At 39.7% G+C, this 22,171-nt stretch overlaps 1 protein-coding gene across 6 annotated transcripts in view; it reads right to left on the minus strand.

Moving 5' to 3' along the window:
• The window catches only part of INPP4B (inositol polyphosphate-4-phosphatase type II B), a 936,630-nt gene that overhangs the window by 39,699 nt on the left and 874,760 nt on the right, over positions 1–22,171 (minus strand). For all 6 annotated transcript variants that reach the window (XM_073604287.1, XM_073604305.1, XM_073604278.1 and 3 more), the window contains one exon: positions 17,955–18,067. In XM_073604287.1, coding sequence (XP_073460388.1) covers positions 17,955–18,067 — 113 coding nt within the window. The remainder of the gene's footprint in view (positions 1–17,954; positions 18,068–22,171) is intronic.

Below are 22,171 nucleotides of genomic sequence, written 5' to 3' on the forward strand. Positions count from 1 at the left end.
CCTCCTTACACCCAACGCGTTTCGGGGTACAATTAAATCCTTCTTCAGGGATACGTGAAAAAGAGAAATTTATCTATAGCATAATTGAAAACAAATACAGTCAATTTCACAAGTAGAGAATTGTAATCATGGTACAAAAGACACCAAACATTTCAAGAGTCTACTTACATAGTATTGAACTATGATGATTTTCAATATTTAATTGTGTAATGTTAAAAATGTGGATACATAACATGAAAGACTGTGCCGGTGTTGTTGCTATCTCAAGGCATGTGGGCTTCAAATAAAGCAAATAGAAAGTCTAAAGAGCAGACTTGGTATTATGGCTGTCATCCCCGAGGAGAGATATCTCCTCGGGGATAAAAAGGTTCTTTCAGTACGGTGACATCAGCTGATGATTTTGTCTAGATAAATCAATATTTCGTGTTTAATTGTATTTTTAATCATTTTTAATTATAAATAAAAAACTCTATTGTTACTACAATACTTTCTATACTTGTACAAATTGATACTATTTGGTGCCTTAAAGGTCCACCCAGGGGAAATCCTTCTCTTTCCCTTTCTTCATGTGTTCAATACTTTTTCCCTGTGTCATTTCATTTTACTACACATAGCTTAATTTCTGAACGTATACGTTTTGGTTTCTTTGTATGTATGGATTGTTATCGACATGTAGTGAAAATTTCATGTCAGTAGCACCTTTAGAAATATAACTACCTAGAAACCGCTGTGTGCATTTTTATGTACTGTATATATACACATACACAACAATTGTGAGAAAAAGTGATTATACCTTGTGGAAATCGTTACCTTTTCCACATATTTCAACAGGCAAACATTAGATTTTTATTCAGTCCCTACAGGTAAAGGTGATATACTTGCATAAAAACACAAGGAACATTTGCCTTTAAAATAATGTATTCAGTAAAGGCTCAGAAGCTAGTATTGTCCCCTTTAGCAAAAACTACTTCTTGTAAGTGTTTTTCATAACTGCAAATAGTTTCTGACACCAACTCAGTGAAGTTTTTGACTACTCTTCCACAAAAAAATAGATGATTGTTACATTCACAGCTTTATAAATACACCCCTGTAAGATCTTTGCCATCTTGATATGTTTATCAAGCTTTTATAAAATTGTTTAAATCTTATTTACTAGAGTAGATCTTGCTGATATAAGTACAAATTAAAAAAACGTACAAATTAAAAAAGCAAAGGACCTGTAATTTGAAGAGATTATTATTTGGCATTAACCTTGCTGTTTTCTGCCGTAAACTGACATAACCAATAGGGAGTTGGAAACTTCTTTGGAAAGTTGTGTCTGGCTAAAGAATCATCCCCTGTAGGTAATTACCTTTAAATGGTGTTAAGCAGCTTAGTTCAGTCATTGCTAGACCATTTAATTTAATCTCAAGGATTACATTGTAGCAGATACAACAGCAGCACAAAATTAACACAAAGCAGTTCAACGTATTTAGGAATATGACTTAATCACAAGCAATTTGTTGGACAGTTAGCATCAATAAAAAAGTGGGCTGAGCTTCTAAAAAAGGTTAGAACGTATTAAGTAATACACAAGATTACAAACTGGACTGTATGTAGCAGGTGTGTGTAACAAAAACGGTAATGTAAATCTATTCAGGTAGCATTAAACCCAAATTGAGAACACATTTAGTCACAAATTAGTCATTACTTAAACTGAAATAAATCTGCAAATGCAGATGGGTGGAAAGTTCATACACAACCAAATTAGATTGGATTCAGGGGTGGACTAGCCCATCAGAGCACCCGAGGACCCACCGGTGAGCCCCAAGTATGTAGGGCAAAAACAGCTGTCATCAGCCCCGATTATTGTTATTACTGATGTGATTTCTCTACAAAAACGGCACTGCAAGCTGTAATAGAAAGCTAGCTAGGCTGTCACAGTGCCTGGATTCTTCTCTGTGACCACAGTCCACCCAACTCCATAATGTTGCTGAAAGGGCCTTTCAGCAGCATCAGAAAAGTGGGTGAGCTGCAATCACAGAGAGCAAGCCAAGCTCTGTAATTGACAGCCGAGCAAGCTGCATCCATAGCAGGTACAAGTGGATTGCACTAAGCTCTGTGAAAGATGAATGCTAGCTTTGCCATGCTCAACAAACTAGAAAAGTGACCACAGTACATAAGGACACCTACAGTATCTCACAAAAGTGAGTACACCCCTCCCATTTTTGTAAATATATTATTATATCTTTTTATGTGACAATATTGAAGAAATTATACTTTGCTACATTGTAAACTAGTGAGTGTACAGCTTGTATAACAGTCTAAATTTGCTGTCCCCTCAAAATATCTCAACACACAGCCATTAATGTCTAAACCACTGGCAACAAAAATAAGTAAACCCCTAAGTGAAATTGTCCAAATTGGGCCCAAAGTATCAATATTTTGTGTGGCCACCATTAGTTTTCAGCACTGCCTGAACCCTCTTGATCATGGAGATCACCAGAGCTTCACAGGTTGTCATTGGAGTCCTCTTTCACTCCTCCATGACGACATCACAGAGCTGGTGGATGTTAGAGATAATGCGCTCCTCCACCTTCCGTTTGAGGATGCCCCACAGATGCTCAACAGGCTTTACGTCTGTAGACATGCTTGGCCAGTCCATCAGCTTTACCCTCAACTTCTTTAGCAAGGCAGTGGTCGTCTTGGAGGTGTGTTTGGGCTTGTTATCATGTTGGAATACTGCCCTGCGGCCCAGTCTCTGAAAGGAGGGGATCATGCTCTGCTTCAGTACGTCACACTACATGTTGGCATTCATGGTTCCCTCAATGAACTGTAGCTCCCCAGTGCCAGCAACACTCATGCAGCCCCAGACCATGACACTCCCACCACCATGCTTGACTGTAGGCAAGACACACTTGTCTTTGTACTCCTCACCTGTTTGCCGCCACACACGCTTGACACCATCTGAACCAAATAAGTTTATCCTGGTCTCATCAGACCACAGGACATGGTTCCAGTAGTCCATGTCCTTAGTCTTCTTGTCTTCAGCAAACTCCGGGCTTTCTAGCGCATCATCTTTAGAAGAGGCTTCCTTCTGGGATGACAGCCATGCAGACCAATTTGATGCAGTGTGCGGTGTGTGGTCTGAGCACTGACAGGCTAACCCCCGCCACCCCTTCAACCTCTGCAGCAATGCTGGCAGCACTTATACGACTATTTCCCAAAGACAACTTTTGGATATGACACTGAGCATGTGCACTCAACTTCATTGGTAGACCATGGCGTGGCCTGTTCTGAGTTGAACCTGTCCTGTTCAACCGCTGTATGGTCTTGGCCACCATGCTGCAGCTCAGTTTCAGGGTCTTGGCAATCTTCTGATAGCCTAGGCCATCTTTATGTAGAGCAACAATTCTTTTTTTCAGATCCTCAGAGAGTTCTTTGCCATGAGGTGCCATGTTGAACTTCCAGGGACCAGTATGAGAGAGTGAGAGCGATGACACCAAATTCAACACACCTGCTCCCCGATTACACCTGAGACCTTGTAACACTAACGAGTCACATGACACCGGGGAGGGAAAATGGTTAATTGGGCCCAATTGGACATTTTCACTTAGGGGTGTACTCACTTTTTTTGCCAGCGGTTTAGACATTAATAACTGTGTGTTGAGTTATTTTGGGGGGACGGCAAATTTACACTGTTATACAAGTTGTACACTCACTACTTTACATTGTAGCAAAGTGTAATTTCTTCATTGTTGTCACATGAAAAGATATAATTAAATATTTACAAAAATGGGAGGGGTGTACCCACTTTTGTGAGAAACTGTATATATTTAAACAACTGTTTGTATTCACACCTACTGTTATCGGAAATCTGATGATGGATTTTATTTAAACATATTTCTACTGAAAACAATTGTCCCTCCCTTCTGGAGAAACTAACATCCCATCAAATCATATGCAGCTCCCAAGGTATAAAGCATCTGAGTATGAGTGAACGTGAAGCTTCCTGATGACGTCAGACAATGAAATGTAGTACGCAGAGGCATAGTTTACCGGTCACGTCACTTCCGGGTCCCTGCTTTCCGTTTTTCACTGATTGACCAGTGGAATGCACGCCAGCTCTAGAGCATGAGCAGAGCGGCAGCACTCCCTCAAAACAAGGGAGTGCACTCTACAATGTAAGCAACTTTTTACTTGTTTTATACTTGCAAGTAATAAACAATATCACACTATATCAGTTACCTTTTTCATATTATGCGGTGGTATGGTGCAGATGAGGAGAGTTGCTTAGGACCCCCAACAGGTGCAAGAAGATCCCAAAGGAGATATACCAACCCAGTCCTTTTTTTATCTTCTTTTAGTTAAAGGGGTCATAGCTATCTGGTGAGAGTACAATTGGGTGAATAAGTAATTGCTGGTGATGGCTTACAACAGTATTTCACATTATAGAATGAAGGAATCCATTGATATAGAAGACTTTTTATGAACTTTAATTATAAGGACCTTTTTTTCATTGTCACTATCTAGATTGATTGTTTTACTGCACTTTGTACTTTATTGTCAACTGTTCCATAGTATATGATTAGTATTTGCATCTTAGCCCCCCTCATGACTATATTGGTCCCTCCCTTCTGCCTTCCTTTGGTGGGCCCCAGTGTCCTGGTTTGCCCTTGTTAGATTTATATACAAACTTATGGAGAAGATATGCTATGGCAACCAATCAGAAATCAGTTTCTAAAAGTGAACTTTAATATATATATATATATATATATATATATATATATATATATATATATATATATATATATGTAAGGTTTGCTAAAATGTTTTGCTTTTAAATAACAGCTACATATACTTAAATGTGTGAATCAATGGATATCCTGTTTTCAGCACCAAGATAATGGAGTGTACCTAGTAGCCTTCAGTGAAAATATTTTGGCTGTATACTTCTACAGAGATCAATTTAATACGATGTGACATAGGTTAGGGATGAAGACGTCTTATTAATGACAAAATGCATCATGGAGTGGCCCACCAGTGATGTCATCACGCATGCCTGATCGCTTACCAATGGTAGTGTTTGAAGCCGACTGATTACAATTAGATTTTAGGGTTTTAGTGTTGGAAGCTAGGTTAAAGCAGACCCTGCAACATGAAAGTTCTGCTTCTTTTGTAGCCTATTCCTCCCCTCAACCCAAAATAGAAGCATTGAGTTATAAAAAAAAAAAAATGGAAAATATACTCACCCATATTCCCATATTCTATCTGCTCCCTGTAGATAAGGATTACACCACAAAGCCTTCTTACCGGTTGCTGAAAAACCTGTGGTTTCCAAATCTTACAAGAAATTGCTTTAAGCCTCATTCACACCTAGCCTTTGAAATGCAAATTTTTTGTATGTTTTTATTTTGACACGCATAGGGCAGCCCACAAATTTCAATGTTTTACTGCTTATGTTGTGTGTTTTTGCACACATCAAATGTGTTTTTGCCAAAAACAAATAATGGCACCACAAGCATGATGTACGTTTTTTGTGTGTTCCAGGAATGTGCATGGAAACGCATGCTTCTCAACATTTTCAATGGAATGTGAATCAATGGATATCCTGTTTTCAGCACCAAGATAATGGAGTGTACCTAGTAGCCTTCAGTGAAAATATTTTGGCTGTATACTTCTACAGAGATCAATTTAATACGATGTGACATAGGTTAGGGATGAAGACGTCTTATTAATGACAAAATGCATCATGAAGTGGCCCACCAGTGATGTCATCACGCATGCCTGATCGCTTACCAATGGTAGTGTTTGAAGCCGACTGATTACAATTAGATTTTAGGGTTTTAGTGTTGGAAGCTAGGTTAAAGCAGACCCTGCAACATGAAAGTTCTGCTTCTTTTGTAGCCTATTCCTCCCCTCAACCCAAAATAGAAGCATTGAGTTATAAAAAAAAAAAAAGGAAAATATACTCACCCATATTCCCATATTCTATCTGCTCCCTGTAGATAAGGATTACACCACAAAGCCTTCTTACCGGTTGCTGAAAAACCTGTGGTTTCCAAATCTTACAAGAAATTGCTTTAAGCCTCATTCACACCTAGCCTTTGAAATGCAAATTTTTTGTATGTTTTTATTTTGACACGCATAGGGCAGCCCACAAATTTCAATGTTTTACTGCTTATGTTGTGTGTTTTTGCACACATCAAATGTGTTTTTGCCAAAAACAAATAATGGCACCACAAGCATGATGTACGTTTTTTGTGTGTTCCAGGAATGTGCATGGAAACGCATGCTTCTCAACATTTTCAATGGAATGTGAATCAATGGATATCCTGTTTTCAGCACCAAGATAATGGAGTGTACCTAGTAGCCTTCAGTGAAAATATTTTGGCTGTATACTTCTACAGAGATCAATTTAATACGATGTGACATAGGTTAGGGATGAAGACGTCTTATTAATGACAAAATGCATCATGGAGTGGCCCACCAGTGATGTCATCACGCATGCCTGATCGCTTACCAATGGTAGTGTTTGAAGCCGACTGATTACAATTAGATTTTAGGGTTTTAGTGTTGGAAGCTAGGTTAAAGCAGACCCTGCAACATGAAAGTTCTGCTTCTTTTGTAGCCTATTCCTCCCCTCAACCCAAAATAGAAGCATTGAGTTATAAAAAAAAAAAAAAGGAAAATATACTCACCCATATTCCCATATTCTATCTGCTCCCTGTAGATAAGGATTACACCACAAAGCCTTCTTACCGGTTGCTGAAAAACCTGTGGTTTCCAAATCTTACAAGAAATTGCTTTAAGCCTCATTCACACCTAGCCTTTGAAATGCAAATTTTTTGTATGTTTTTATTTTGACACGCATAGGGCAGCCCACAAATTTCAATGTTTTACTGCTTATGTTGTGTGTTTTTGCACACATCAAATGTGTTTTTGCCAAAAACAAATAATGGCACCACAAGCATGATGTACGTTTTTTGTGTGTTCCAGGAATGTGCATGGAAACGCATGCTTCTCAACATTTTCCTGAATGTGCATATGTGAATGGAGCCTTAGAGCTGTGCAGGAGTGACTTCTCATAAGTTTTGTGATCCTCAACTTATCCAGGATCCTACAAAGGGGCAAAGTCATGTCACCTTTGCGTAGGCAAGCTCACCGGGGGTTAAGTTATGGGTTATGTATGAAGGGCAGGTAGGGTCTGGGTAGCAGGAAGGATTATTGTTACAGTCTCCTTAACAGGAACAGGCAACAGGTTTGTTTTAGTTTTATAGCAAATGTCCCATATTGTGGCCTACAGTGCTGCGAAAACGAACGTGCTGTAAAACATGCAATGGAAAATTAACAAGTCAATAGTCTATATATATATATATATATCTTTTAAAATGTCTATGAAATGCTTACAGCCAAGAAGCATTTTATTTTCAGAAAAACGCTTTCCATAATTATTTAATTACTGAAATTATTTCGTTGAAAAAGGTTTTAATTTTTTGCATTCATAATTATTGTATCTTAGTTATCTCTTGTATATTTGTCTTCTCCTTCATTCATCACTCTTTTAAATGATATATTTATCTATATACTGTATATCTTCTTTTTCTTTTTTTTCTTTACAGATGAAGAGACATTTAATGTTGTGTAAAAATTCAACAATGTACTTCTCTGTCTGACAAAATGTCCTTTTGCAAAGAGAGAGTCCACAGTGATTTATTCAGGACTCATGACAAGACAGTAGAGAATAATTCCTCCAGGCACTATAGACTTTTTGAATCAGCAGACTGAAACTCAGTTAGGGAAAAATGGTGTTGTAGCTCCATAAGAAATGACTGATTTGGCAGTTGATCAAGTTGCAGACACTACCAGAGGGACATGTATACAATGCTGTGATTAATGTACTTGCTAAAAACAACTGGCAATGTGTGAGACTCAGAATTGTCAGTTTACCAAAATACTTGGAAAATGCAGGCCATAGGTCATATATTTTAGAGGAAAATAATTTGTTTGAACACACTGTACACATTTTCAATAAATGCTGATAAATTCAATCTGGAAGTGACTTATCAAAGGAAACTACAATGAAAAGTAAATGAATTGCCCATTGCAGCCAATCCTATCCCATCTGCCATTTGTCTAGTGCAGGAATGAAAGAATCATTAATTGCTATGAGCAACACAGAGGGCCTGATTAACCAATGTGTGGTGAACTACAGGAAATTAATTTATGGGCAAGATAGACCCTTTTTTTTAATTCCCTGAAAAGAATCAGATATTTAAGTTCATCTCACATCTAATAATGAGGCCTACATATGATCTCTTTCAGACATTTTTGATTAAAACCACTGGAAAAAACCCAAGGCAAGGCTGAATCAAACAATTAATGTGCTTTTCACACAACAGAAATTTTTGATAATTATTTGCCTTACATAATAATAAAAAGATAAGCCCGAAGCAAATAAATAAGCGTAGGGCTGGCATGACTAGGTAGCAGGGCCATTAGGACACACAAGATTAATCCAGTATTTTTGGATTCACTTTTCTGACTGGGATTTGGTACAGTAGGGTTTTGCAGACTAGGGAAAGGAAGGGTCAAGAGTTAGGTGGTCAGTCAGATGTCATCAGACGAAGAAGCAATTTCCCAATCTCCCTCCCCTGGAATGGATGGCTGGCAATGGACTGTTGTAGTGGTTATAAATAATATAATAATAAATGATAATAGCGATATGGCATAGTGGGGAACATCTATGGTATGGGGTCCTTGGTAAGATGCCAGTTAACCAAGGTTTAACTGAGCATTGGGCATATGGGTATCTGCGTTGGAAGGTGGAGAGTTTGGGATCGTCCTCGAGTCGGTGAGTTGGGGCTGGGGACCTTGTGTGGTCACGCAGATACACAATCAATTTGGGGTCCTTTCACTGCCTTCACAGACCAGCAACCTGCTTTAGTACTTATCTGTGAGATCATTATTTTTGTAAATAAAATGTGTTTTATGGTTATTTGTTAATAAATGGCCAGTACGGCCAATTTTATTCCAAAAAAGGTGTATTGCATTATTTACTATCGGGTATAACAAACAAAGGGAATAGTAGTGGTAAGGTGCAGTTTGCATCTGTTTTACCATAGTCAAGTCTTTACTATAGAAATGCAACTTGAAAGAAGAATAAGCACATTTTTAGCCTACTCCAGTTTATTAAATAGCCCTGAATTTACAAAGCCTTTATTTAAATTGGGCCTTAACACAAAAAGAAATGATTTGCTATTTTATAGTGAACATTTAGAAATATTAATTTTGTCTAAGCAGTATCTTGAAAAATCGACCCTTTGCTTTGAAATTCACCTGACAAATAGCAGTCCCCTTTTTGTTCCTAAAGCTTTATACCTGTATATCTGCAGTGAGAGATCATGTAATGCACTGTGCCTCTCATTGCTAGTCTAAAGAGATTCGCTGTTGTCATTACTGTGCTGCTCACTGCTCTTCTTTCTGGGGAGCAAGCAGCAGTACAAACATCAACATGCTTCTGCTTCATTCATGAAATTGTGTTTTTTTCAGTTCTCCTGTTGTTTCTTGATCATTCAACCCAGCAGTCATCAGATCAGCAGTTTTCACCTCTGACAGGAGCGCTCTGCTCCTCAACCAAAATGGCCACCCCCACACAGAAGACATAGTAAGTCAAAATGGCTGAAAAAGCTGCTACAGGGAGACCACAGGCTATACTGGTGAGTAGTCCTTTGCCCTCTGCTTACTATTTTCAAACACAGCTTTTTACAGTTTAGGTCCTCTTTAGCATGAATTCTTAGTTTTATCTTATGATCATTTTAAGATTAAATTCATATGTATTGCTTTCGTGCGGATCCTTTTCCTCATAGACACCTCAGTAAACACCTTACAGTAACCCATTGTAAACACCAACTTCATCTAGCCATATTACAAGGAGCAAAAATCCATGCAATAATATTTGTGAACCAACTTTTACACCTAACAAATATCATAGAAAAACAATTATACCATACAAGCAGCAGATTTCATAACTAAAAAAAATGTATAAATCATAACATAATGCCCAAGCATAAAAGAACTCCACATTTCTGTAAAATGTATGCTATTTTGTTTGATGTGTAAATGTGTAAAAAAGAAAAAGTTGACTCCCATAGAAACCCAAATTTTCTGTGCAGTAAGGATGAAAATTGGAAAAATCCAGAATAACTTTTAGGCGACCTATACTGACTTGCAAATATGTGGTGGCCAGTGTATCCTGAAACTTGCTGTCCCAACAGCAGCTAGAGGACCACAGCAACATTACTTCATTATGCATTTCTACCAGGAAAAGATAAAGATTAACTTTGGCTAAAACGTTTTTTGGTTATAACAGGTTTAACAGTGCTGTCAATACAGAAAACAGTTGGCAGGCCTAATTGCAGTCACACGCTAATTGACAAGCTATAGGTTTTTAAATCAGTCATGCTTCCTGCAGCATTCGTTTCATTCCACTATAGTGCAAGCAGACACAACCTACATGAGAGTGGCGATGCTATTATGAATCTAGGAGCAGCGAGTGCACTGTGGTTACCATGCAATCACAGGAAGATGCATTAGGTGGTCGATCACTTCCGCCGTGCATCCCCCTCCTCCTAGGCGTCCAATAGGATCGCCTGGCCTTTCAGCAAATCGGGAAACGGGTATCAGACCCACGCTTCCCGACTGGCGGAGATGCGATTTAATGTTAGAAAAGCAAATATTCATTTGCTTTTCTAACACACCTGGGTGGGCTCCGAACACAATGCTCTGCGCCCGAGGCCACCCTGTTTTGGAGCCTATTAGAGCTAATCAGGTGCTTCAAAAAAACACCCCTGATGCTGCAAATCATGAGCCCGGCATCCTGAAAGGGGTCGGATGCATGAATAGGGGGTGGCGGCAGCAGCCATGGATAGATTTATGCTATGCATGAATATATCCATTACTTATATAGGGGGTGGCGTGGATAGAGGGGGCGGCGCCCGTGCACCCTTAATGGATGGGCCGCCCATGACTAGCAGGCTCGACAGGTTTTTGGGAACTTTTTAGGGGGATCAAGAGAAAACTTTAGATGCAGATACACTTATAATGAAGTGCTGAAGTGCTGCAGCACACATTTTTTTATTGGGAGTCAGTAGTTATACTTTAATTTATTAGGGAGAGAATTATCAGACATAAATAACGCCTAGCATTTCTTAACAGAAAAGTTTCTCAAAGGAGATTTTCAACAGCTAAGAAATCCAATTTTGAGTATTAGGACAGCTTTAGCCTTTCACCTGCCAGAGGGAAGTGGTACAGTATTAACTAGGTATGGCATGTATGGCAGGGCATCTGTTTTATTACAGAAGCACTGTGAATTTAACAGTAAAAAAATACTAATTAAAAAAAAAAGTAACAATCTTAGGCGGGAGTATATTAGCATGAAGTCATTAAAAATAATTACATTTTAATAATTGATTAGTTGTAAAGTAGTAAGTCTGTACTTTAAACTTTATAAACTTTGAATTAGCAATTTCATTTATTGTTCATCTCCCCAGAAGCTTTATCCTTAACAGGGGTATCATCAGCATTTGATTATTATTTTTTTTTTTTTTTTCAGTATCTGTAAAATGTATTAAGGTGCTTTCATTTGTACATTTAACTGTAACACCCAGGTGGAAACCTGATATTTAGCTAGGTTATGCAGTCAGAAGCAAATTGTGCAGGGAACACTGGAGAAGTGACTCTATGGAGTTTCCTACTGGTACCACTAACTGCAATACCATAATAGGTAGAACACCACCAGATTGGGCAGCATGATGGCAAAGTGGTTAGCACTTCTGCCTAGCAGCACTAGGGTCATTGGTTCAAATCACAACCACAGCACTGACTGCCTGGATTTTCATCCCACGCTCCAAAGACATGCTGATGGGTTAATTGGTTCCTGTCTAAATTGGCCCTAGTGTAGGTATGCATGTGAGTCAGTGACCTTTGATTGTAAGCTCCTTGAGAGTAGGGACTCATGTGAATGTGTAATAAATATGTAAAGCACTGCATAAATTGACGGCGCTATATACTGTAGGTTCAAGTAATAAATAGATTTGATTTTTACAAGAGACCACTTCACTTACTAATGTACTATGACTAGAGGTTGTAACATTCCCATTCTATTCAAAATTAAACTATTTAGATGGTAGTGACCACAGAATAAATGTTATGAGCCCCAGCCTTCTTGCCATTGGGCCCCTTATAGATCCTTCAACTGTCCCGTTTTCTCAGATTCTTTTTGGAAAGGCCATCAGTTTGAGCAACCTCTGACTCCATATGACCACTGATGTCAATCTAAAAAACTGATATGACATACACTTCCCCTCACATACAAATTAGTGATTTCAGTTCCATTTTCCATTTTCTAGATCAATAGGAAGCGGATCTCAAATACTTTTATCTCTTACAACTCAAAATAAACTACTCTTTCTTATCCTCTGTAAGCAATGGGCACCATAGATCTGGACTCCCGCCAGAGGTGGTTCTGGCCAGCTCAGTAGATTGCTTTAAGAAAGGCCTGGATTCAATCCTAAATGTACATAATATAACTGGGTACTGACATTTATAGGTAAAGTTGATCCAGGGAAAATCCGATTGCCTCTTGGGGGATCAGGAAGGAATTTTTTCCCCTGCTGTAGCAAATTGGAGCATGCACTCCTGGGGTTTTTTGCCTTCCTCTGGATCAACTGTGGGTATAGATTTGGATATATTGGATTGTACGATATTTATTATTTCATTTATTTATTTTTTTTTTTTTATGGTTGAACTGGATGGACTTGTGTCTTTTTTCAACCTGACTGACTAACTATAAAAAAATTGTTACCTGGTGGTATCTTACCCCCTAATTGCTACAGTCCATCTATCAATCTGTACTGGAGACAAGGGTGAGATGCAACTCAGCACAAGAAATAATACATATTTTTTGGTCTTGCCCTGCCCTCCAGATTTTCTGGACAAAAGTCCACATACTTGTCCAAAAATTCATGGACCGCCCCCATCCCAAAAGAATCAGGCCTTTTTCTCCTCCATCATAACCATATTCCATTTAAGGCGTATAAAACCTGCATTCCGGCATTTTGGAAATCCCCCTTTCCACCTTCCATTCAATAGCTGCACCACACAGAGGATATAAATGTAGCGCTACTCCCGCAGGAGCCGCTGATGAATTCTGGTTATCTCCCACCCAGCAGAGCCAGGCACATTTCTTTCTCAATCACTCCTGAGACAAGAAGCAGTCCTTGCAGCTTTGTTTTTTTTATTTAGGGGAATTAAACTGGGATGGGGAAGGGTTATTATGGGATTCCCATTTGATCAGTAGAAATTCTTCGTGTACACAATTATATGCATCCTTTAGATCAAGCTTCAGCTATGTAGTTCAAGGGCTTGCCTGATTTGATACAAATTGAATGGATTGTTCAGGTGGGTCTTCCTATTATACAGTTTTGGTTAATCTAAAGGAAATTGTACAGAGATTGCACAATCAGATTCCATAGTGTATGGCACTTCATAATAGCACATTGGAGGGAGTGTATGCAAAGACACCCAGCTGTCATTGTTGTTGTGTAAACACATTCCTTTTTACTTTAAGGCCCCATTCACACCTAGCCTAGTAGAAGCATACATTTTTTGGGACATTTTTCCCATGACATGCTTAAAACAGCCCATTCATTTCAATGGCCTGCCCTACCTGTGCATGCAGAAAAGTAGCTCAGAGGACATTTTGGCAAGCTGTGGTTACTGTTCGTTTTTCTGCATTTGTCTAGTGTTTTTTCACGTGGCAAAATGCGTGTTTGCTTCTGTGTTTGGGTTGGTGTTCACAATGAATGCCACCGAAAATGCAACTAGTTCATTTTAGATGTATAAAGGTGTCCATACACTATACCATCTGATTGTACAATCTCCTTTAGATTTACCAAAACTATATAATAGGAGGACACACTTATCTATCAAATTGCTCTGTATGCAACCAGGCTTGCTGTTGCATTTCATAGTTAATGGTAGATCTAAAGGAGATTGTACAATCATATATATATATATATAGTATGTATAGTGTATGGTGAGCTTTACAGACTTCCAGGGACACACTTCTCCTGTTTCCAGTGCCACAGCTCTGCTCCACATAGACATTATGTGATCACTCAGCTCCTGCACACTTTTCCAAATGAGCCATCTATGCAAAAAGAAGGTAAGGTATAAAACAATCGATCAGCAGAGGAAAACACTGGGTATGTACTCAGTGAGAATGGTGCTCACTGATAATGACTGCATTTAATTACAGAGGTAAGTGGAAGCAATCTCCTGGAGGGGGGGGGGGGACAGATGCAGTGTGTGTGTGTTAATGAGGTCAGCAGCTGAAGTACTTCCTTCTAATGGCTTTCAGGTCCCAAAGAACACATACCAGGAAGACACTGGAGGTTGAAGTAATGCCTCCCCTAGAATACAGGGAAAGCTTTTTCTTTTCTGTAACAAAGGTATAGTAATGGTATAGTGATACATAAGGAAGCTGGCATTTAGAAAAAAGTGAACTTAGGTTTTAATTCTGAGTCACTGACTTACCTAAAAACTTTCCTTGGCCTGCCCCGTCATCTTCCCCACCTCAACCCCTTACTACCCCTCCTTCCTTCTCCTCCCCTTCACATTCTTGAACCAAGGTCTTGACTCTCTTCATCTGTCCCCTCCCTTCCCCTAGACCCCCCCCTTCATCTCATACCATTCCCCCATTACCCGACCCTTCAGTTAGAATGATCCTACTCCCCATCTCCCTCCCCGTTTTCCATTGTTTTTGTCCCAAACTTCCAAGCCTCTTTATTTCCCTCCCTATATAAGAGGAGACTGTGAACTGACTGGAACTTTGAATGGAGTTCCACTTTAACAGTTACTAGTTTTATTACATATGCATCCAAAAATTACCTGTCTGTGATTGGCTATTAACACTGTGAAAATTATTTTAACATAAAGTATATATTTATTAAACAGAATGACTAGTACAAAGATAATACAGCTATACTAATGTTACAGTAGTGCTTGTTTGTTGCATTTAACTGATCATTTTCAAGATTAAAAATGTTAATATTTTTGTGAATTATTTATGTAAAACCATGTTTCCAGGTCATTACAGTGGTCACTGCAGTCAATTTATAAGGAATTGTTTATAGTCCATTCTTGAAAATTGCAATTAGAATCATTTCAGCATTCCTTAATGTGGCAACAAATCTAACTGCAATTAACAAAATTTTATGCCTGAGTGCCAGAACATATTAAACAAATCTCAATTTCCATGACAGTTTAAGGACTACCTGAGCACAGCATTCACTGTGCTTACAATTAAGTGCATTTTACTTCTGGTATCTTAACGGTGTACAAAGGTCACTCATAATGACCCAGAAAAGATCATTTTAGTAAACAAAACAACATTGGTATGCTTTTGCAATTGATCTTTGTTTTCTTTACTAGACATTAGATGTTGTAGCTGTACCCCCCCCCCCCCCCCCTTGGATGGGCAAGGAAATTTATGGCATGCCCAGTGGAACAAACAATTGTAGGAATATATAGCAATCAGTTTTAGGATTGTATAGCAATCAATTGGGACAGTTATATACACTTTGCTACTCCAGTCTCCTCCAGCACAACTCTTGCTTGCAGACTGTTACTCTCTCTCTCCCTCTCTCCATCACATCTCTTATATCTCAGGCACAGCTAGCACATGTTTAGGGCTGACGCTCACTCAGCCAGGCCCCAGCAACCACCATTTGCGCTCAGGGACCGCAGGCCCATTTAATGTAGCAAAAAAATAGTAATAGGAAGTTTTTAGTGCTAGCTGTCCTAGGTGGACTACTGCTCCCAGTAAGTCCTCTTCAGGCCCTGCCAGCCCTCCTGGCTGCAGCTGCCCGACTCCACTGCCTGTGACATTGCAATCCTCACTGGCTCCACACCCAGCTCTGACTGTTTCCTCTCAGTCCTCTCTGGCATGCCTCTCCAGTCCCCCCCCGACTGCCCATGTCACGCACCAGCCCTCCTGGCTGCAACCGGTGGTTCCCTCCTAAAGACTTGCCCAGCAGTACTAGCTCCTGCTGTCCACTCTGACTCCTTTCTGTGCCTCCTGTTCATATGCTTCACAAGTTCTTGAAGGGCTTTTTCCTGCACCTGAGTCCCAGGCCCAAGGTCACACCCCCCCCCCCCCAGACTGGAGAGCTTCCTCAAAGGCCCAGACAGCCTAGTACTCCATCCTCAGTTCTTCCATCCGACAACTCCTCCCCAGCTGGGCTGACCCTGGGTTTTTCAAGAAGGCCTGCCTCCTGCCAATCCTAGTTGGGGATTGGTCAGGGCTTCATGAGATACCCCAGACAGCTCCACCTCTCTTCTCTTCCTCTAGAATCCTCTAGAAGCAAGAGGAAGGTAACAGTGGAGTGATGCTGTCTGTTAGTCACAGCTACTACTCTGAGCCACTTCCAGCCCACACAGATCAAAACAAACAGGTCTAGCTTCCAGCTAGGCATGCCTAAATTTGCCTGTACTACAAAAATCCTAACTTCTAGCACCTACCTAAGTAGAGGGTGCTACAAAGTGATTTGAATTCGGATGGTGATCATGAGATTGAGACTAAAAGTAAACTTAAAATATTTTAGTTTTATTACATGTGCATCCAAAAATTACCTGTCTGTGATTGGCTATTAACACTGTGAAAATTAAAGTATATATTTATTAAACAGAATGACTAGTACAAAGGATAATACAGCTATACTAATGTTACAGTAGTGCTTGTTTGTTGCATTTAACTGATCATTTTCAAGATTAAAAAAAAAAAATGGCCTTCATTATGTATGCTATGTTAATATTTTTGTGAATTATTTATGTAAAACCATGTTTCCAGGTCATTACAGTGGTCACTGCAGTCAATTTATAAGGAATTGTTTTATAGTCCATTCTTGAAAATTGCAATTAGAATCATTTCAGCATACCTTAATGTGGCAACAAATCTAACTGCAATTAACAAAATTTTATGCCTGAGTGCCAGAACATATTAAACAAATCTCAATTTCCATGACAGTTTAAGGACTACCTAATTTAGTTTCACTAGTTGTAGACAAAGGCTGGTAGCCTTTAATTCAGGGGTGTCAAACTCGATTTCATAACGGTCCATATCAGCATTATGGTTGCCCTCAAAGGGCCAGTTGTACCTGTAGGACTAGATTTCCAGAGCACCCCCCCCCACACACATCACTTTAATAGCCCCTCCCCACCATCAGAAGTCAAGAGTCCCCCACCCTCCCGTACATCACATTGCACCCCCCTTACCTTGTGCTACTGCAAAGCTGAAAAGCAGAAAGTACAGAGTCTGGAGGAGGACCAGCAGATGGTTGTCGGAGTCTGCTGAATGCTGAGATTAGGGGAGGTAGAGACGAGGGGGTGCTACAGCTGCACAGAGAGGTGCTGAATCTGTAGGAGGAATACTGCCATCCTCTCTGCTGCTGACTGCTGAGAAGAGGAGGGGCCAAGACGAGCCTCCGCATGGCTGCAGGATCTGGCAGAAGAGTTGTGTCCTCCTCTCTGCTGCCGACTGCTAGGACAAGGTGTGGGGGGAGACGAAGGGGGTACCGCAGCTGCATGAAAGATGTGAGGGCCACGTGAAATGGCCTGAAGGGCCAAATTCAGCCCCCGGGCCTTGTGTTTGACACATGTGCTTTAATGCATTACAAAATATGTATTTACCCTTTGTATCACATGAAAGACTGAAAGGGACCTACCAGCCCTTCTTCGGTCACTTTCTTAACCTGCAAAGCACAAATGTTATTCCTGCCCTTGTCCTTGCAGGCCCCTGTGTTGCACATGCATATAATAAATATACTTTGTTACACCACACTTAAAATGCTTGATATTCTCCCTAACACTTAAACATAAAGCTATGTGATGATATATAGACATATAAGACTTACAGTAGCTGCCAGCCACATGATTTCTACATTCTTTCTTTTTTTGGCATGAGTGTTTTGGTGAAGATTTTCTAGGAGTTCTTTCAGGTCACTTTGATCATGGAATAACTGTGGACCTAAAAAAAAAAAGCAAACATTTAACACTTTTGTACACACAAACTAAATCAAGATGTACAAAAGCTACACAAAAAAAAGAGACAAACTAAAAAAAAAAAAAGAGTGGTTATCCCTGTGTTAGTGTAAAATAGCCATTTTTAAAAACAAATTTCTAACACATACACATTTTTGGGCAGAAAATAAATCACAAACTAATGGGTGCCATTTTGTTTTTTACACATTAGCTAGAGATATGCAGCATTATGATGACAAATGCAACAAATATGGACCTGTTATTGCCCTTTAAAACTTTTAACATTTATAATGTAGCCTACATACATAAAATGTACTGTGTTATACCCATATAATTATTATAATATCCAAATGTGAACCTAACCTGTATGCTTCAAATCAACAATGAAAGAGTGCTAACCAGATGGGCAATTTGTTTGGTCATATTAACTTAACATTCAAATTGGAGATGATATTTTCTTAAAGTGGAATAAAGTCCACAGACTGATTCTATGGTGCACAGACAGAGATGGTTTGTCACCTCCTTCCCCAGCTTCCTGCCATGTCCCTTCTTACAACCATCACATAAGATGTGCAAAATCCTGACATTTCGTTTTATTTTATAGTGCAGTGACAAAAAAAATCAGTTCACTTGCAAGGAAAGTATAGTTTATGTTGTATGTATTGAACAACTTGTCTTTCTAGGCTGCCAGAGGTCTGACATACTGTATAAAGTTAGCCATCAAGGCTGCATCACAGTTGTCTGAACATGGCTTTTTGTCCCTCTTACCTCAACTACCATTCACATTACATTGGCCCTAAACATGAAAATGGCAGAAGTACATTTCTTTTAGCCCACTGCAACCAATCAGTGTGTCCCACATACTGAAGCTATGATAAAGATACAGACAAGGGATACATGAGTTTTCTTTATTCATTTAAAGCAGATGATTTGAATGTAGAAAACTTGCAGTATATAGAGGAAATACAAAAAATACTAAAAAAAAAACTTTGCTAACAAGGTTTTACAAAGTCATTGTCTTTCTGCAAAGGCAGCAGCTCTAAACGGTTAGAAAATGTCTGTGAATGGAAAAGCTCCTGCTGCTATTTGTATAAATCGCTGCTTTGGTTTCTTATCTTGTACAATCTTTCATTTGCAACCCAGTGCAAAAGGATTTGTGGTGAGATACCCATTTAAAGGAAACATTTTGGTTCTTCAGAAGTTTGCATCTTCTCACTGCGAAGAGCCACTTATGAAGAAACCTTTAGAACTTACATAGGCATTAATGAAATATTAAAAACGTGTCTCTGCTAGAAACAGCATTTTAGACCAACACTTTTAGATATTTTATCTACATTTTAAAAGCCTTTGTCACAGATAGCAAAGAAATAGATAAACGGGATACGCTGGATTTAGCAGGTTCCAAATCGGACAATCTGCAAACAACAGTTCATACAAAGCCATGTAAAACTGTGACTAGAAGGAAAACAAGACTGTATGTTAAAAGCTAGTTTACTGCCCCTGAGACTAGACATTTATGAGCAAACTCCCCATTTGTTGGCTGCAAAGCCAGTTCATGTGCTTGGCCTAAGTGTCCCAGGCTTTCACACACATGTAGATCAAGTACTTGGAGAGATAACTACTAAAGAAAGAAAGTTTTGGAGGGACAAAACGGCTTTTCGGGAAGGAAAACCCTATTGTTGGCAGCAGAAAAATACACAGATACAACAGCAAAAGAAAAACAATAACTTTAGGACATATAATAGTGATAAAGGTTCTAACTCATCTCCCAATTCCCTATCCTCTTCATTCTCACAGATGTCACAGGAACACAAGGCACCTCAGAAACAAAAGTGGCGCTCCCCGGGAACAGGAGCCCAAAACCGAGAAAAAAAAAACACTTTACGGAATCTACGGTTTAGACACAGTATACTTCATTGGTGGCAGGATCTGATCAGACACAAATGTCAAGTAATGCACATGTGGTCCCTCTGGGCAAGACAAACACACTTCTAGCACAACTTCTAAAACCAACTCATCAAACTCTAAGGAACCATCTGGGGAAATGGCCACGGATGATCTCTTAGAGAATCAATAACACTTGACAACACTATTAGGGAAGGGGTGACCTCCGAGGACCAGCTGAGTGTCAATTTGTCAGATTATAGCTTGTCTGCTGATGAGACTCAACTGCTATGTAAAGGACTAACCTTTTGTCCAGACTCGGACTTGGACACATTAGAAATCATAAAGGATTTGCAACTATTTTCGAGAAAATTGATCCTTCAAAGTTTAAATGCTAAACGTACCCAATCAAGCCAACATCACAGGAAAAGAAGGCCCTGGATGACCTGATCTCTCAATTAGAGGAACAGGAAAACAGGGACCTGATAGATCAGGTTGATATTGAGGCTCTATTGAATGAACAAGGGGCCACGCATATTAATAAGATTGCAGGTATCTCTACCCTGAAAAAGAAATTTCAAAAAATACCCGTCTCCTGGTCTTAACCCCAATTTGGGGGCATTCCTTGCCATGACGACACAAGAGATTAAAACAAACCTCATCCCAAGATAATCTTTTACAAATCTAAAAAGAAGCATTAAATACCCTGACAAACCAACACCAGCTCACTATCAAACCATCTGATAAAGGGGGGTAATACTGTAGTCATGAATAATAGTCAGTATAAAACCATGTGCATGAAAATCCTCCAAAACAAAGATTGGCAATTGAAAAATTTGATCAAAAATTCTACCTATTGGTAGATAATGCATGTTTAAACAATATCATAAACAAGCAGACGTGGGACTATATACGGCCACCCTAGGATCCCAACTTTTTATAGCTTACAGAACTTGGAGGGCCTCCATATACCATAATGATGATGCCCTGCTGGTTACAGTGGATATTGAAGCACTGTACAGTCCCATCCAGCACCAGCAGGGGATAAAAGTTATCAAATACTTTCTATCCCAATCCCATAGGGATGACAAAGATTTTCATGAATTCATTTTATCTTCTCTTGAATTAATTTTGTCAATTTTGACACATACGCGTGTTCTCTGAGGAAGAGGTTAAACCCTGAAACATGTAATCGTATACAGCTCAAGCTCCAGCACCTGCTGTGATACTCATCACATCCCCTGCTCTGATCCATTTGATCCATCAGGCTTTGCCGATGTCTGACTGCGGTCAGAGCATGTGACGTGGCCTGGAAGGAGTCCTGTGGTGTCCGGACACCTTGCAACTCAGCTTCGTTCCTGCTGCCCCTCCAGCATCCATCGCTGGTCTCACCGGCGGCTGCAGCGGCTCTGCCATCTTTCACTCTGGTCATACAGTGATCGTGCTTCCTGGATCTGTGGCCAGCCTTTGCCCTCCCTGATGTAGCCCAGCTTTGGTTATGGTCACTGCTCCCAGCTGTTGGAAAGTGTTTTCAGGCTTCACATTTTTGGTCTGCAGCCCCCTCTGTCCACAGCCCTCACAGAAGCGGGACAACCATTTCTCCACCATCTTTGGCTCCATTGCTGGCACTATCACAGTGAGTTTGGCCATTCTGACGCTTTTTCCCATTTTGTACTGTGAATTGGTTACATGTTTTATCAGCAATAAATTGTTTTAAGTTTCACATGGATTCCATATCCAATTGATTCCTTGCCACCTCCTGGATCTGCGCTTCCCAATTCTGTTGTTTTTGTCTGTTTCTCATTTGGACATCTGAGTGCAGTAGCAGCAGTCCAGTGTGACTTTTATAATTAAATTGGCTCCTCAGACTTTTCCAGTCTGAACATTTGCATGTCTGAGCATTGTACCATTCACCTTGTGTGGTAGGTGCCCTCGAACATGGGAGGGGTGCTTATTCAATATGTTCTATTGTGTGTCTGTATCACCATATTTTTGTTTTCTTTACCTATTAGACAAGTTGTTGAACATATATTCTCCTGTATAAATACCCCTGATGAAAGGCGTGGACCTGAAATGCGTCGGGTACCGAATACTTTTTTCGGACAACAGGAGAGAAATTGGACAATATATGTATATTTATGCACTTTGAAATGTCTACAATGACTATGCAATTTGCTCTTGTTCTATGTTGTTTTATAGATCATCA

Source organism: Aquarana catesbeiana, linkage group LG01 (assembly GCF_042186555.1).
Source record: "Aquarana catesbeiana isolate 2022-GZ linkage group LG01, ASM4218655v1, whole genome shotgun sequence".
Taxonomy (NCBI): Eukaryota; Metazoa; Chordata; class Amphibia; order Anura; family Ranidae; genus Aquarana; species Aquarana catesbeiana.